The sequence below is a fragment of the Numida meleagris genome, chromosome 5, assembly GCF_002078875.1.
Source record: "Numida meleagris isolate 19003 breed g44 Domestic line chromosome 5, NumMel1.0, whole genome shotgun sequence".
In the NCBI taxonomy this organism is placed as follows: domain Eukaryota; kingdom Metazoa; phylum Chordata; class Aves; order Galliformes; family Numididae; genus Numida; species Numida meleagris.
This window is the reverse complement of record NC_034413.1, coordinates 60,970,612-60,988,624: the sequence shown is the minus strand read 5'-3', so window position 1 is coordinate 60,988,624 and position 18,013 is coordinate 60,970,612. Positions and strand designations below refer to the sequence as shown.

Sequence of the window (18,013 nt, the reverse complement as noted above, 5' to 3'; positions counted from 1 at the left end):
GCCAGCTGGACGAGGGAGACACAGGAGAACTGACAGTCGCATGTCAAGAGAGACTTGAGGTGGTATAAAATGTGATGGTTGGAGAGATTAACTCCAGTGACAGTCCAGAAGCGGTGTCTGGGACCCTGGCTTAATTTGGAAGCTGCTTAGAATGATATGCTGCTTGTATAAGGAGCCTTTTTTAAGAGAATGCTGCTCTAGCTCTGGCTAGATTTATCACAGAAAAATGCTACTTTGGGAAAAGCACTTGCTCATACACCAACTGCATCATATTACTGTGTGCCATTTAGTATGGTTCTCCGTTGAACATTTATTGATTTTTAAGAAAGAATGATATAACAGACAAGTTTTTCTTCAATAGAAATGAAATCACTGGTGAATAGGAATCTAGCCTGTAAGGGAGTTGCTGGCTCACCACCTTTTCTCAAGCAGGTGTATGCCAGGCCTTTCAAATGAATCACTGGAGGAGCATTTGTGAAGGGATCATCCCATCGTGCTCCAGAGCAGGCATGTAATTAACTCCTTCTGAGAGCAAAGGCTGGCATCATCTTTCAGGAGCAGAGTTTCTTGGAATGGTTGGCTGGCTCAGAGATGTGGATAACCATCTGAAAAGTTCAGCCACAGCTGGGCCTGCGTGGAGGCACTGTGCGTTAATCTAGCATGAGATTTGGTAGCCTAGAGCCCCAGGGTCTGCTCTCAATTCTATCGCTGCCTTGCTGTGTGCTTTGGAGAAGGGCATTTAACCTTTCTCTGGCTCATTCTCTTCATTAATGTAGGGGGGCAATGAAACTAACCTGCTCCTGGGGAGTCGTGAAGCATGACTAAGCTGTGTTCGCCATGCACTGTGGAAGTACAAAGTATATCTAAGGCCTCCAGGAGCAAAGATAGGAAGAGCTGACATGAGCTGCTGGCTCCTTGCCCAAGGCCCAGCCCCAGAACATGGCTTCTAGCGGTGCTGGGACTGAGCACGAGATTTATCACATGCATAATTCCGTGTCTTGTTTAGCATCACCCGAAGGACCCTGCTCTGTTAATTACCTTTCTTATTATCTATGCTGTGACAGTTGTAAGTCCCTCTTGCAGACGTGGCACCTAATTGCAGCATGAGGGCAGGGAAAAACTTCCCAGAGCACCTCAAGTGTACTTGAAGTCTCCAGTATCCTACCTGGGCTGTGCTGGGTGCCTGTTTTGTGCACTAATAGCCCCAAAAGGCAAGAACAACTCTTCACATAGTCATCTTCAGCTTACCCTAAATATATTTTTTAACCTGATCAAACATTATCAGCTGCTATTGGCTTTGTTTCTACTAGCACATGTGTGTACAAAGAGGGGGCTTGAGATAGCCTGCCCTGTGAGGAGGGAGGTGAAAGCTCCTCACATCTGCTGTAAAGTGCAATGTGCAAGTGGGTGCATGTACCTTTTGGTGGCTCAGACTAGCTGAGTTAAGGCAGTGTATTGTTGGAATCTTGTGTGCACATCAAAGTGCCAAGAGGTCCTGGTGTGGCTGACATTAGGGGTCTTATGCCTACCAAGCTGCTAGCTGGGGATGTTCTGAAGCATGGAAGGGTTATCTTACCTTGAGTGTGTGGAGGGGGAGAGGTGGGAAACGTGAACAAAACTTGCTCATTTTAATAAAAAATAGCCATCAGGAGCTAGAGTGACCTTTCATTTACACCTGCTCAGTCCATGGGCTCTGGAGAAGTTCCTCCTAATCTCCCACAGTAGAACTGAAAAGCACGCTTGCTTTTAATTAGAAAGAAGCTTCTTTGAAACAGGCGGATGAAGTGCTTGAAAAGAGGGCTCTTCTCAGAGCTGGAAACAAGGCCATTCATAGCTTGTATCTGAAACATGTTACAACTCTTACAGATTCACAACTCCTTAGAGGAAGGGTCTCAACTTTTACTCAACCTGTACTCCTGTTGTGCAGCTTCCCACTGGAGAAGCCTGGTTTGTCTTGCAGCTTTGTTGCTCAGTGACATTGTACACAAAGTCCATTTTCTTTACTGAAAATTGTTTCTAGCCCATAGGATGAGTGAACAAGGGAACAGGCACGATGTTACAAAGTTCATCCAAGGTGCCTTGCCTATATGACATAAACACTTAATAAGCACTTCGACTTGGGAATGTCATGGCAAGTGGATTTAAGTGGATATATTCTTCTACCCTTTCTTAAAATACATCTCAGCTGCTCTCTGGCTGTTCTGGTACTTATACTTTGTGGTACCAGGCACTATGAGCGCTTAATCATGTTAACAAGGCAGCCAAATACAAGTTAGGAAGCCAATTAACAAATACTTTCCTCTACAGGAATTATACTGCAGCTTGGCTCTATCCGTAGGCAGACCAGCATAGAAAGCTCTGCTCAGAAAGTAAAACACTTAATTTTGCTCCCAGTTTCCATGAGTGTAAATGGTACCTCAGTGCAGGCATAAATTCTGTGCCCCAGCTTGGGGGCAAGTTATTCTACCGAGTCAGGCACAGACTAGTAGACCAGGAGATCAGCTCCTGCTTGAGCTGCAGGTATGCTATGTGGTGTTGGCTGAGCTGCTTCCGCTGTGCTTTAAGTGTAAAGGAAATTATGCCTCTTTTTTTAACTTTTCTGTATATGTTCAGGTGGCAAATTCTTCAAGGCTGGGTCGTATAGATTAGGAGGATCTTTACATTAGCTAACTTCATATACCTGAGCTGGGGGCTGATACTAAGGAGTGACAGAAGAGCCATCCTGATGGCGTTTCATTTGGCTTCTGCTGTGACTTCATAGCCAGAGGTGCCACCATCAACCTCTTTGTGTGAGGCAGTAAAACCTCAGTCTTGTCTGAGACTTCAGGGTATTACTGATTAACATGGGCATTTTCAGAAATGCACTGACGTTATGAGTAGTTGTGAGTAATAAAGTTAGTAGTAAAAGTAATTAACAGTTTGAGGCACCTTGTAATGCGTATAATATCATTTATCCCAAAATATGTAGAAGAGCATAGTCTCTTGCTCTGAAGAGCAAAAGTGGCTAAAGTGCAGCCAAGTCAGGGATGAAAGAGAGCTTTTGTTGTAATACCATGGAGTGAAAGTGCAAGATCTTAGGATAGAAAGTGCGTAAAAGGGTTGTCCTATCTCTCCGAGTTTTTGCAATGGCTTTTTATATGGGAGAAGGAGCATTATTAGAATAGCTGGTTGCACCAAGCAATTGCTCTTGTGGCCTAGTTCAGGAGGGCTTAATTTAAGAGAGAAAGCAGTTAGTCAACATTTACTTACAAGACAAAATGGGAGAATTAAAAAAAAAAAAAAAGACCAAGAAAGCAACCCATCTATTCATGCAGAGATCTCAGTGTTGTCGTATATTTCTTAATCCTACTTTTCCAGCTGCTTTAAATTATAGTTCAGCAAGGTTTTTAACAGACATAACTTCAAATATGAGCAGAAAAAAAGGCATAAATGGGGCAATTCTAGGTACAATAAACCATGCCTGTCATTCAGAGACCTCGTTCATTCTTGGACTGAAATTGCAGTTAGAATGCAATTCATGAAAATGGTACTGTCTTATTCAACAAATCTTTCCCTTGGCTTTTAACTCAAGGTATAGCTTTACAGAATGAGTAGGGTTAAAATAATGTTTTGTTAATTAAGGTTTAGTTGTTTCTAGCTGGGCAGATCAGCTGATGTCTTTGGTAGCCTGGTCTGCCTAATTGTGTTCACATTGGTGCTGATGAGATGTGAAAAGGATCAAACAAACAAAAAGAAACTGCCAGTGGCTCTTCAGACACCAGGTAAAGCAAACTGATGGAAAATTAAGGGAAACCCTCCTTTCTGTAAGAAAGCCACAAGGTCAGACTTAGAGAGTTGAGGTTATTGTGAAGCTTTTGGAAGCTCATTGTGCTACTCACATTAGTACTGTGCTCCTGCCTGGTTTACATCTCAGCCACCTGAGTGATCGCAGCACTAATGATTTGTTCAGGTGCTACTTAGCAGTTATGGGGAGGACAGAGATTGGCTTTACCTAAATGGATACTAATTCCTATCTGTATCTCTTTTGGCTGAGTGCAAGAAAAAAGGTGTCCTTTAGCTCTGTCTCTTCCATTAAGTAGATTTGGGTTGAATTTGCTGTGCAGTGCTATTGGGGGGAAAAAAAAAACCCACCTAATATTAAAATTTATTACTCAGTCAAACTGTCCAGCATTTTACTAGACTGAAACAGAGAGCTGGAATCTGCTATGTAAGTCTTCTAAAATCAATGCATTTAAATAGCATGCTTAACAACAGGGTAGCAACTTCAAGTCCCTGGTTATGAGGACTTTCTCCTTAGGGTGTTGTAACACTAGAGGCCAGTGACATGCTTAATTTCTCCAGGTGAAGGCTTATTCCATGACAAGTCATGTTCTGGAAGTGCATTAATATTTTGGTGAGCATTTGCTTCTCTGAGTGAGTCAAGTCAGATCAGCTGCTGGATGAGAATTTTCCTTCATTTTAAGACTTTTAACTGTATGTCAGCTTGGTGCCTCTGGCCTGATATGTGTACTTGCAGGACATATTATTTAAATCTGTAGCTGATGCTAAAGAGTTAATAACAAATTTAACTGGGAAAGTGTGCAGTCCTTAGAGACAGAGTAAGATTTCAGAATATGAAAGAAGTCTCAGGTGATAGGACTAGGAGAGAAGATGGAATTTGTGTGTATGTTTCTCTGCATACTTACAGAAGGCTTGGTAATTACTGATAAGTTTTATTCAGATATTGCTAATAGATTTCATTCTTCTCTGGGGAAACAGTCCCATTATAGAGTAGGACAGAGATGGTGCAAATCAGAGCTGCACTGTCTGAAGCTCTGGCATCAAAAGTTTCACTTCCAAAGTCTCCCATCGTCCTTGTTCCCACCCTTCTTTATGGACAGTTTGCAGTGTTTGAGATCCTTTTATTTAATTATAGGAAAAAGAAATACAGGCAGCTCTATAAGAAGAGAGAGGTAACAGGAGAAGGAAAAATTGCTCAAGCCTTTTGGTGGTCATTGTGACCCCCTATGAATTTCTTTTGTGTGGAAGTTTGAATAATTTTCTTTACTTGGGCAGAGTGTGCTGCTGACTACACTCTAAACAAGGCTCTTCAGTAGAGTCCTTAGGACCATTTCATCGCTATAGGAGCTTTGAATTCTCTGGTACAAGACTGAAACTTGCATTTCTAGTATGTGAGGGAATGCCCGTAGATGAGAGCTTCTAAAGTGGGTGAAGCTCTACCATCAAAGATGTACTTTCTATTGTTTAAATAAAGCCACTTTTAAAAACATAGTTCACCTGGTATAATATAAATATGTCTTCTCTGGGAGTTTGTGGTGACAGGGATGTTGGAAAAGGATCAATGTCATCACGCACCCCGACAGATGTAATCCAAAAATATGAACTTCGCTGTGGCCAACAGCCTCAAGCACACAATCAAGGCCATATGGCTTAATATATACCAGGTGATTGCTGGTAACTGCATTGTCTTACCAAGCAAAAATGTGAAGTAAAACCTATTAACTAAGCCTCTTCTGTAGATGTTTATGTGAATGTGTGTTCCCTCCTATTTGTGATGGATATGAACACACAGAGGGAGGGCTTCAGGAGCTCAGCTGATGTGTGATATCTCACACTACAGTGACTTCTGTCAGGAATTCCCTTGCTTTGCCTTTAGACGTGTGATGACAGGCAGATTGGGAGTTACTGTAGTCACTGCCTTGATTTCCCTGCTGGTTTTCTGTGCAGAGAGATGCTGCTGAGAAACATCTTTCCTCTTCTCCTCCTTTTCTACAAAGTTCATTTACAAGGATGGGTTTGGGGGGAATGCACTGCAAGAGTCAGCCCTACTGAGTCAGCCCTACAGCTGGCTTCTGTCCAACCCCAGTTTTCTCAGTATGCAGAAAAAGCCATGAACGCGGCCCATATAGGCTTCAACCAAAGCATTCCGAGGGTGTGGAAACAATCCCTGTGTCACTGGGATTTCAACATGGGCCTCCATTACAAGATTTTGAGTATTTTATTCCAGACCTGCTCAGAGCTTTGCTACAAGACTTACTGGGACACAGATGAACAAGGGGCGTATATGTATTTTTCACTTTCTGTGTAGAGGAATCCAACAAGAACTAACTCATCTCATCCATAGAAATGGATAACTAAAAACTATGGCTTCATTTTATAACTTTTCCCTTCCTTCTTTTGGCATCATAATGATTTGTATTTTTTTCTTCTTGTTCACGCAGGAACTACCTCTTCAGACTTAGTCTACACAACGTTTCTCTTATTCAGGTATGTCCGTTTTTTACTCTCTTCTTTTATTTGACTTACTAATGAACTTCCTGTAGTATTTGATGTGCATTTTTTGAAGGCTGTGGAGTGTAAATTTGCCCAGAGTGGTGGAGCAGGGAGAAGACAAAGTGAGAACATAATGCGTATTTCCACTCCGACAATAATGCGGGGGGAAGGGCTTTTCTACGCTTGCCCATTTGGACAGCAGTCCCTGCTCTTCATTCTTGAGTGTTTGGGTGGCAACGGGATGTGCCAAAAATATGGCATCTTAAAGGAACAAAGCATGTGGTGTAACTGATACAGGCGTAAACAGAACAATCAATAGAAATCCTTGGCTTTCATTAGAGGAGATGTTAACAACACAGGAAGAGCTTTTTCTATTCTTGTCCATCCCCATTTTTAGCCTTTGTTGGCTCTCATGAACATGGACTGCTGAGAAGCTGTGTTTTGCCGAATGTGTTATTACAATCAAGACTGGACTTGCAAGCATTCAGCTGGTGAAATGGGTTGCAAAATATATGTTAACCACGGCAGAGTGGAGGCAAAGCAGCTGAAGTTTGAAGGGATTCCTAAAAACTCAGCAGTGTTAGGACTTTCCTCTCACTGCACTGAACCTGGAATGGAAAGATGCTGGAAAATTTTTTGATGAAAACTCCAACTGCTTGTCTTTAAATAAATACCCGTGTTCTGAAATATTTCCTATATTCTACAGTTGTTAGAGCACCAGAGATGTATTTAGCATTTTTCAGGCAGGCGGAAAGGTCTTCTTTCTCTGCGTGGCTTTGTAAAGAAGCCATTGGGCTAATATTTCCAGCCTTTCTCATGTGCACAAGCCTTTTGCTGTTAGTAGGGGGTACAAGTATAGATGGAGAGAAGAAAAGATGTTTAATGGTTGTAAAATGCATTGAATCTTCCTTTAAATGGAAAACAAAGTCCAGAGTTACCAATGACAATAATAAAGAGTTAGAGAAGCTGGTACTCTCATTTGGCAAGAGTTTCCCTTTGCAGAGCTGTATTAGCATGGCTGGAAGAATTCCAGAGAGCACACAGGAGAGGGAAGTCTCCAGTTATGTAAGGTGCTATACCTTCTGCAATGCTTGTGATCACACTGCCCGATGCAGTCTCTTGTGCTTGTCAGATGAGGGGTCCCTTTCCTTGAAACTCTATTGTGAATTTCCCTTATGCACTTCTGAAACCAGGCTTGGCTTGAGCTCTTCTCAGGGCAGCAAGTTTCCTTTCCTACCCAGCAAAAAATGGGAAGTCTCCTTCTATGGCACTGGAGGATGCTGTGGGATCTCCGGGTTAACATAATGAGCTTAGTTTGCTCCTGCTTTCTGGGTGTATCCGGTCACTTTGCCAAGACTTTTTGCATGACAAAGAGAGCATGGAATTATGTTGACACACGTGTTGGGAATGATGGAAGCGATTGTTTCCTGACCTAATGGTTGCCTAAGTAGCTGCTTGGCTCGTCTCCACAAAGCACATGATGCAGCTTAGAGGCACCCCCTCCCACCTTCCCTTCGCCATGCATCATTTTAAAGTTCAGATCACAAAGCAAGACAAAAAATGCAAGGAATTTGTAGTTAGATCTATGGAGGGCAAGAACACAGTTTAAGAATTAGTCACAATGCTAATTTGGGTTGTTTTGTATCTCCTCTTTGTAGCTAAAATACAGTGTGGATCCTGTCAGACTTGAGTAGAGTTTCTTCTTTAGACTGTGGTCTGATGTATTTCTGCTCTTGGGACTTACTCTTCAGTGGTGCTAAATCAAGGTGCAGGCTTTGGTTGGCAGATGGCTGCTCCCTTACACTTGTACTTCCATGGGATGAGCGCAGAAGGCTGAGGAGCACAGCTTATGGAAACAGCAAGTGATGCTGGCTGTGGGGCAAAGCCTGGCAACAGGAGGGACGTACCTCTCTGCAGCAGCACGGGGTGAAGTTTAAAGCTAGCTTCTACCAAGTGCTCTCCTGCAGCCTGCTGTATCGCTAGCCTGTACCATCTCTGTGGGGAAAAGGCAAGGGCACATTTCAGCCACACGGCAGCCCTGGAAAGGAGGGGAAGCCAGGGTGCTCCCATGAAGTACATGGCTCTTAACCAGCTTCTCAGCAAGGCTGGCAACAGTATGTTGCTGGAGCAATATCCCCATGCCACCGCCTGCTTACACAGCAAATTCAGTACTTCTGTCTCTCATTCTGTAAAGGGGAGATTTACTAGCTCGCTCTGCTTAATGCATGCTTTTCCTGACAGATATCTTTTCTTTAACAAGAAAATGAATATTTCCTGCCATTAAGCAAGCTATAAAGTTTTTCATCACGATATTACTTTATTCATTGCTTTTCAATGGGAATAAATTCTTCTTTGGGGGGATTATACTCCCCTTTATGTCTACTGTATATCACAAGACCAGTGTTAACTATGTCGTTACTCTCTGATTTTAGAAAGGTTTTGAGTTCCCAGACTCTAAAAGGCTGCTTTTTCCTTCTACCTGTTGAGGTAGCAGTGGGTGGCTTTCATTTAAACCGAGTGCAAAATCCATTAAAATGAGCAAGAGCTCTCCATCAGCTTCGAGGATCTTTTTTGTCAAAGCGTCACTCCTGAAAATACATTTTAGCTACAGAAGCTAAAGTTCTGGTATTACTTTTCAATCTGGATTGGACTGCCACTAATAAAAATTTAGTTTTGTGATCTCCACAGAGAAGAATACTCTGTAGTACCACGGAGCCATTCCCTGGAGCGGGGGTAGCAGGAAGTCATTGTCTTGGAACTGCAGTAGCCCAAAAGGTGAAATTTAGTATTATGTGGGCAAGTTACTGAAAAAGAGCTGTGTAGAAAAGATTACCCTATAGAACGGCTGTTGTTTCAGGGTAGGGGAGAAGAGAGGTAAATCTTAGGATATGTCAGGTTTTGGACTATGGTATATTTTTATAAAGGGATTGTTTTCTTTTCTTAATTCCCAGCTCTTTCTTTTGGATTACTTCTCCTGCACCAACTGCTTTGTCCCTGATACTCTGTTGTGTGGCAAAACTTGATCCCAACTTGGATTTTCTGTTGGTTCTGCTGATGTTGGATTTCAGAGAACTGTAGGACTGAGCTTTTGCTTGAGAACTGGTGATGGAGTGAAGCAGAACCAGCTCATTTTGTGCTCTGCAGAACCGTTTTCTGGGTCTCTTTCTCCTCTCTTTGTTTCTGAAATGTGTTTCAGAAATTCCATTCGGTGCCTGGGAAAACTTTTACCAAACGAGTGTCAGATGCAGGAGGAACTTTGATGGTGGTTATTTTATTTTTTTTTGTGAGAAGAAAGTTTGGCTGAATGTCAACATCCAGAAGAAAATTGGAGCCGAGGTATTTTGGGGATCATTTGAGATTTGTTTGCCTCAGCCTTTCTTGCCAACACTGAGGTACATTGTTAGAGAATTTCTGAAAATCAGCATCTTACCATGCCCCAGGCAGGGTATCCAAAAGCACCTGCTAATTTTGGAAAGTTTGGCATGTAGCATAAAATTTCTGCAGCGATAAAGAAACATAGTTTTAAAATGGATACTGCTTTTAATCTTTTAGCAACTCTATTAAACAAAATCCATGTAAAGTTTCATCTCCATCTTTCAACTCCCCTTCTGTATGCTTTACAAGCTGTAAATATTAGATGTTTTACAGAACACATTTTTAAAATGATGTGCACTTGGAGCACATGTTGTTTAATTTATGTACGGGCCTGAAACAAGGTTAGCTCCTAATCTGCAGCTTTCACAGCGAGGCCATAGAAAATTCTGCTTTCTGCTGGAGTTTGTGTGCTGTAATTAATAGAGTAGGTGGAAGGGTCATTTAAAAACATAATCCTTTGAACAACTTTTTTAAAATGCACAATGCTGATTAGGACTTCTTAGCAAGGAATGCTACTCTCTGGTGTGTGTTAAAAGCAGGCTGCTTGGCAGGCAATTCATAAATCTCAGCGTGGTGCCTACCCCCAGTTCCCTCTGATTTTACCTGGGATCTAGAGTTCTCAATAGATCTGAATGGGAAATGACTTTTCCATTTCCAAAACCTTTTGGAGATGCCAACATCCTTGGCACCATGATAAAAACAAGACTTGTTGATGACTCTATAAAATCTGAAAGAAAAGGAGGTAGACACACGTTTACTTGGGATACAAATATTCTGGGTCAGGTTATTTTCTGAAGAGACTAGAAAGAGGATTTGAATTGACGTTTTTCTCATCTCAAATGATTAACTTTGTTTGGGACATATTTTTTCTTTTCCTTTAAGTTTGCAACTAAAAATTTTCATCTGGACCCCAGAGTCCTTTCTGGACTCTATTCTAATGGAAACTGGTAGGATTTCATAATAATGTTTTGATTCCAATTATTTCTTTTAATGGGAGATCTTTAATGAAAAAGTTACTGGCCAGCCTTGTGAAGTTTGTATGCTGACCAGTTATTTTTTATCAGGTTAATGGCACTTAAGATACTTCATGAGTCCCTTTCTTAAAAATAAACCATATTTCAACCAAATGAAAGAAAGAAAGAATCAATGAGTGCACCTGTTGGAAAACTATTTGGAAGTCTATTTCATCTGAAAATCTTAACACTGGAATTTTGAGATTAAAACATGCTTTAATTAGCAATCTAATTTTTCATTCTCGTGAGTGAGGACTAAGTTCAGAAGGGAGCATTTTACTCATTGAATGGCCATAACCCTGAACGTGGGAGGCATGCCCATGGGGTTACGCGCTGCTCCATAGCAGCAGAGCTGCTCGCATCTACATCTGTGGCCCAACTGCTAAGTATTAGGATGCTAAAAAAATCTCCAAAGTTGACAGCACAAACGTTCCTGTGGGCTATGCCCAGCATGTACCCATCCACTAGGGCAGAATTCTGTGAATTTTCAGTCCCACAGAAAGCACAAGGCTTAAATCCAAGCCTGAAGTTAGCAACGTGGCAAAGCAGCACTAGCTCTGAAGGTCTGATCTGAAGCTTACTGAAGTAAACTTCTTTCTGCTGATATCATGGGGCTTTGCAATGGATATTTTAAAAAAAACCTTAAAATTAGGAATGAAATATTTCCATATGGTCCAGTGGCAGATGAATTGCATCTATGTATCCAGGGGATTTACCTCAGTTTTAATTCCCTCACTCCAAGAAACAGAAACCTTCCTGCTATGGAAAGGAGGCTTCCAAGCTGGATATCTGCTCCTGAAGTCTCACTTCTCTCCCTGCTGTTCCCTGGGGAACCTTTAACTCTGTGGCATAATCACTGGTAAATCATCAGTACCCATCAACAACGTGTAGTTTAGTAATAACAAAACTTGCCTTTCAGTCCTAAGTATGTCACATAGCAACAAATGGAACGGGTTTTGTATTTTGCACTTTGAATCAAACAAACCAACCATTAAATGCATTATTTTCTGCTTATTTAGGGCTCAGTAGTGCCACATTTATGCGTGCTGACAAGAAACTGTGCTGATGTGTACTTTGCGAGTGTATAAAAGTGTGAGGAGAGGTGGCAGGGTTTGACTTGGTGTTTCTCTGTGCAGTTGAATAAAATATGATAAACAACACCAACAGGGAGCCGTGAGAAATAGAGTTTACAGCACAAATTGTCACTTGGGTAATCTTTCCTGGTGAAAATACTTCACCAGGAAATTTCAAGGACTCAGAACACATTCACAAAATCCTGGCACTCATCAGAAACCTTACAAGTGATGGATAAAGCCTATATCCCCAGGAGATAATGGGTAGGCACCAAGCAGATGGGCTTGCAGGGCCTGATTCGCACTGCTGCTTCCTCTGCCCATGTATCCATGTACTGTTTGCTCCCTTGTGAAATGGGGATCTAGGGCTTCTTCCTAAAGCGTTAGGAGTTCTGGCAATAGAAAGGGGGAAATGTATTTCAGATTTACTTGCAAGCACATCCTTGAGTCAGAGGCGTTCCCATTTTTTGAAATATCCTTTCAAAAATCAAGAGGAAAGTGTTTATTGATATGACAGTGCAAACGTGTGAGCGCTCAAAAGTAGGCCTCAATTTGCTGAAGGTGTTTATCTGTTCAATCTAGTTGGAGAGTCAAGATTATTATCCAATTTAAAATCCAGTTTTGGAAGCAATTTTGGGAAAGAGACCACCTTGTGTATCTTTATGTACCACCTGAGAGGAGATCCATTTTGAGATGTTCAGGATTAAGCTTCACTTTCCACAAGACACTTCTTTAAAAGCAGTTTATTATTTGTTTCTTGCAGATTCATAGATACTTCTTTGAATTATGGGGTACATACTTCTAGATAAAACATTCATTTCTTTATTTCTAGCCCAATGCAGTTCCCTCATTTAAAAACATAATCAAAACCTCTACCAGAGCAGATGCAGTCTTTAATATGTGACTCATAGCTGAGTTATGATTGTCACATATTTTATCAGTATGCTACATTTTTTATTAGCAGATTAACATATAAATCTATTCATAAATCACTTTCCAAAGCTGCACCTAAAACCTCTCACTCTCAGCCTAGAGGTTTAAAGCTATTCCATAATAAAGCTTATATTGGCTGAACAAACTTTCTGGCAAATTCAGCTTTTTTATTCTTTTGGTCTCAAGTTCCCAAATCAAATCTACTCCCCAAATCCACCCCTTCTTCAAATGACCGATCAAGAGCTAGACTGCAGCTTCCAGGTGCAGCGTTCTCTTCCCAGGTTTTATCTAGGAAAGAAATTTCTACCTGGAGTGAGAGATGGGTGATGAAAACCTGGAGCTGGCCATGTCTGAGGGCCACACTTCTTCCTTTAAGGACACACCTCTCCTGCTCCTCACTGCAAGGAACCATGATCTCTAGACAGCTCTGACAGGAGCCACTGGGGACTGGTTTTGTCCTGATGTTACTCAGCAGGTGAAATTCAGAGAGCAGAGGAAGCTGTGTCTTGTCACACTCTGTGGTGTTGAGTGATTTCTGAACACAACATCCCCTCTGTCTGAGAGAACTCAACTCAGTCCATTTATATCCAGCAAAGCTTTTAAGCCCGTGTTTAGCTTTAAATAAATGCCTATTTTCCTCTGAGAATTGTTGAAGTTAAGAACATGCAGCATGCTCTACTGAGTGAGAATAATTTCAACATGTGCATTAATAGATTTACTAAACTGGCTCAGAGTGCGCTGCCTGGTTGTGATCAACACAACTGCCCTTTAAAGGAAGTATATAGGCATTAGGAAGTTCTCATATGTATATATATATTTACATATGTTTGTACAGATATGCATGTATATGTACGTATGAGGATTGTGCACATGGGGTTGTATAGCATGCAGAGGAACTCCAGGAGCTGTAGCTGTTTGCATTCATAGTTGGCATGCATGGAGCAGGGCAGCTTGCTTGGAGGCAGGGAAGGCTCACAAGGGGCAGGTGAAGTTGTTGTCAGCTGTGGGTTGTCACCCAGACTTGTGTTAGTTGTCATTACCTCCTTCCTTGCCTCACCTCACCTAAATGCCAAAATTACTGCAGGAGTTTTGGTCTTTGTCAGCAAATATTACATGTGGGATTCAGAAACTGAGAATTTAATTAGCTGCTGAAGTCACTTACTGATAACAGTGGCATATTGGGCTTTTTATTTGATAAAACCCTGTCAGGCATTTTATGTGTAAGAAATGAAGACTAATGTTCTTATTCCTTGCAACTTGCCATCAGAACCATTGATCATACCTTATACAGAAAAGGAAAAGAAGGAAAATGAAAAAAAATACTACAGACTTCTCACTTCTTGTCACCAGTGTTGCTTCTGTGTCTTTACCAAATGTATTTCAGCTCACCTATTTGCCCATTTTTTTTCTCTCTGTGGACTGCTTCCCACTTTGATGCGCAGGAGGCTCTCGAACGGTGGGTGCTGGCTCTCTGGTCCCTGCCCTGTCCACATCTTCATCCACTGCTGTAACAAAGCTGGCTCTGGGACAGGTCCTGCAGGCTGATCAGCTCCTGTGGGCTATGCCTTAATGAAAACTCAGCCTAAGAGCAGAGGATGTGGCAGCAGAGACCTATTGAATTTCACATGCTGACCCACAGCTTGCACTCAGCCCCAGCTCTGCATCTTTGCAGAGCTGCACATGGTTCATGGACTGCAAAAAAGCAGCATTTTTTTTGTAGCTTTTTTCTTTTTTAAGACAATGCAAGGGAATATCTACATTTTATACTCAAAGCAGAGCTTAAGAGAGATTTAAATGATTCATGTCCCTTGAGCTGGCTCTCTGCACAGGATTAAGTTTGACCCTGATAGCATCCAGTCATTTATAAAGAGAGCATTAAAAAATCACCATTTATTGATTTGCACCTCTCTAAAAGGACCCATGGATGACCTCATATGTTTCCTTCAAAACCCGCCATTGAGCTCTTAGGAAAAAAAAGGAATTATTTTATAGTAAATACATTTCATGTCAGTGCACGCGGTTTTTTCCCCTGGATAAATAATCCCACTTTCTCTGTTAGCAACAGTTTAGCTGATGTGTGTTTTACAGCTTCTTTTAAACGTTAATGGTTCTGAATGAGTAATGTAGTGGGGATTATTGGAGCCTGGAGCTATGCAGTGGAGTCACTAACATGGACTGTGCAGCTGTTACCATAAAACCAAAGCTGGGGAGCAGAGACAGGAATGGTTTGTTCATCACTCCTACAAGATGTCAAGTCTGGTGCAATACAGCTTCTCTAAGCCCTTTGATGGTCTCAGAGAACTTGGCCTTGAAGGCTTCACCTGCATCCCCTGGGCTGAGCTCAAGGAAGCACCACCCATATGCTAAGAGCACAGATGAGTAAGCAGGCACCAACTTGACTGTGCCAAAGGCCCCCAGCACACTGACTGGAGGAAGATGCAAGTTCTCATGCTTCAAAAGCTGCCTGGTCATGGGCCTATGTAACCTACTCTGGGTGGCCCTGCTTTGAACAGGGCTTGGGCCAGATGGACTCAGAGTTGCATTCCCCCCTCAGCCATTCTGGAATTCCGTCAGGCAGTACTCGCTGTGTTTTGGCTGCTGTGTGGTGTTAGTGGGAGAGAAAAGTTAGGTTGTACCAACAAAGTGGGGTGAGGAAATCTGGCTGTGGTGTGTAAGAGAGTAGTAAAGTGCCACCACAGCTTGAATGGTCCATAGGAACAACATACTGCCACATATTCTACTGCTGCTGATATACTTATTTCATCTAAAAGTTACCACACCGTGATTATATCTATCTGGTATGTTTTTATTGGTAACTTGACCAAGTTTCTTCTGAAACTGGGGAGACCAAGCATGGGGAGTCAGTGGAAGGAGATGGGCAGAAAACTTGAGTATTTCTGTCCATTCTATATAAGGAGAGTCTAGATAGCATAGACTAAACACCTCACTTTTGGACACCTGTGGTGAGATGAGTTGGTTTCCAGCCACCTCCAGTCTGTTTTCCTTTCTCCGCACGTGAAGCTAAGATGATGATGCTAGTCCTCTTAAAGTTCTTCGAAATACACAGCTTTTTGTTCAACACCTAAGTATTATGCGCAGTGATATGCATATGTAAATGTCATGAATTTGTCCTAATTGTGAGTCTGAAAAGTTGTTATATTCTGCGTCATGGTATATGTGACATAAAGCAGCTGTTATCTTCACCTCTGCTTTCTATATAACAAATTATGCAACTTCCGAGCTTCGCCATGGACACATTTTTCAGTACCTTTTTTTGAACATCTTAAATGAAACTCTTTTAATGTAAAAATTAAATGTTTGAGTTGTGGAACTTACCCCTTTGGATAAAAATACTTAAAATACAAACAATTCCATAAACTTGTTTTAAAATAAGAGGTCAGCTTGGAAAAAATTGATTAGTAAAGGGGATTAGTAAAGATATTTTTCCATCTGAAATACTTTTGACAGCAAATTGGATCAAGTCCAGCGCGTTATTTTAATTATTAGTTAACCATTTCAGAGAGGAGACAAGGCATGGCTTTCATTTTTGAAAGATAGTGTTTTATTTCCTTGTAAGTAAAGAAAAAGGAATAGCAGAGCTGCAGCCATTTGAATAGGCTGCAGGGTAGCTCAAAGAGAAAAGGTAGAAGCTTTCTTCAGAATGACAAAAAAAGTTCTGGAATTAGCCTGGGAGTATTAAGAGAGAAACTGCAGTTGCCTAAGGAGAGATGATTTTGATGCATGGGACAGAAAGGAATGATCAATGGTTCATGAATGTACTACTGGTAAACACAGTGACAGGAGAAAAAAATGTATGTGGCTAATGTAATTGTTACAAATTTAGTAGCTTTTGCTATGAAATCAGTTACTGGAGATTTAAGAACAAGGCAAAGAAAAACTTTTTTTCAAGACAAGATAAATGTATAAGCATTGAAAACCTCCAAAGAGGAGTCTGACAGAACAAGCCCAAGAAGAAGTATGCTGCATGAAGTCTGTTGGGGAATCATTTTGTATTCCTCAACTTAATTATAAGCTGTATTCTCAAAACTCATTTGTAGAATACTTGACCTTGGTAGAGGTCAGATACAAGCATGGTAGAAGGGAGGTAAGGAAAGAGACAGGTGGCAGAGGGAATGTGAGGGCAGGGCTTGAAGTGAAGAAAATTGGAAAATAAATCCTGGGTTGGCAGGAGAGTGCAAACTGGAGAGCAGAACAGAGGAGCTGGGAGGAAGGGATAAAAGACACTGCATCAGGAGTCTTCTTTGCAGGAGAAGGAGCGAGTAAATTCCTTGTTGAGATGAAGCTTGGCAGAGCTCACTACAGCATCAGGTGCTGACGTCTGGTGTTGGAGAAGAGGACGGAAAAGCAAGGCAAACTGTGACAGACCAAGCAGGGAGTCTGAAGGCGTCTGTTCCCAAGCCGTAGGAGGAAGCTAGGTGGATTGATGCTACACACAGCAGTTGGGCTCTGGCCACTTACAGGAGCAGCAGGTGGGAACTGCTTCCAGCCCAGCATGGAAGGGGCTAGAAATACCCAGAATTTTGGTGGTGGGATGGGAGAGGGGTGGAGGGCCATTATCCCTAACACTGCCGTTCCATTTTGATTTAAAAAGTTGTGCACTCCCATTCTACAGCAATAGATGAAAGTTGGGAAATATCTTCTAGACTCTTGATAAATCAATCCCATTGCTTTTATTCAAATTGGTTTCCTAGAGAAGTATTTGATTTTATATTGATCAAGTGCTGAACTCAACCACTGCATGTACTACTAGTGATGTAATGGTATTTGGTGTGTGAAGCTTTTCATGCAGATGTAAAGAAAAACAGAGTTTCAGGTCTTGTCAGACTTGCCATTTCCTCACTGATCACTGAAAGCACTGCTACATCTCATGGAGGTAAAGCTGTAGATAACTGTAGCCTGCTTGGAGCCTTCCAGTGTATTTAGGACTGGATGGATTTTGGCTTCACGTTTAATTAGAATTGCTGAGTAGTAGAGGAGCTGGGAGAAGTGTGCGGGGAATTCAGCACTGTTGGTTCTTCACTTTCTTTGTACTTAAGTGTTCTGTGCTGATAGAGCACAGATGGTCTTAGATTAAGGGAAGAACATGCCAGAACTGCAGGCTAGGCTCAGACTGGGAGTTAAGCTTGACATGAAATAAGCAGAAGGCTGTAATTAGCTTATCAAGAGCATTAGGCACCTGGCGGAGGAAAGCAGGTTTGTAATGCACAGTCTAGCTAGAGAACAATAAAAAAGATACTGAAATCTGTTTTGTGAAGCATGGGGGACTTTTCATCGCTGGCTTCCTCTTCCAGCCCAGTCTGGCAATGTCTGAAAGGTTCTACTCAT

At 41.7% G+C, this 18,013-nt stretch overlaps 1 protein-coding gene across 5 annotated transcripts in view; it reads left to right on the top strand.

Annotated features, from left to right (window-relative positions):
* The window catches only part of SEMA5B (semaphorin 5B), a 254,626-nt gene that overhangs the window by 146,162 nt on the left and 90,451 nt on the right, over positions 1-18,013 (top strand). For all 5 annotated transcript variants that reach the window (XM_021398000.1, XM_021397999.1, XM_021398002.1 and 2 more), the window contains exon 6: positions 6,222-6,267. In XM_021398000.1, coding sequence (XP_021253675.1) covers positions 6,222-6,267 — 46 coding nt within the window. The remainder of the gene's footprint in view (positions 1-6,221; positions 6,268-18,013) is intronic.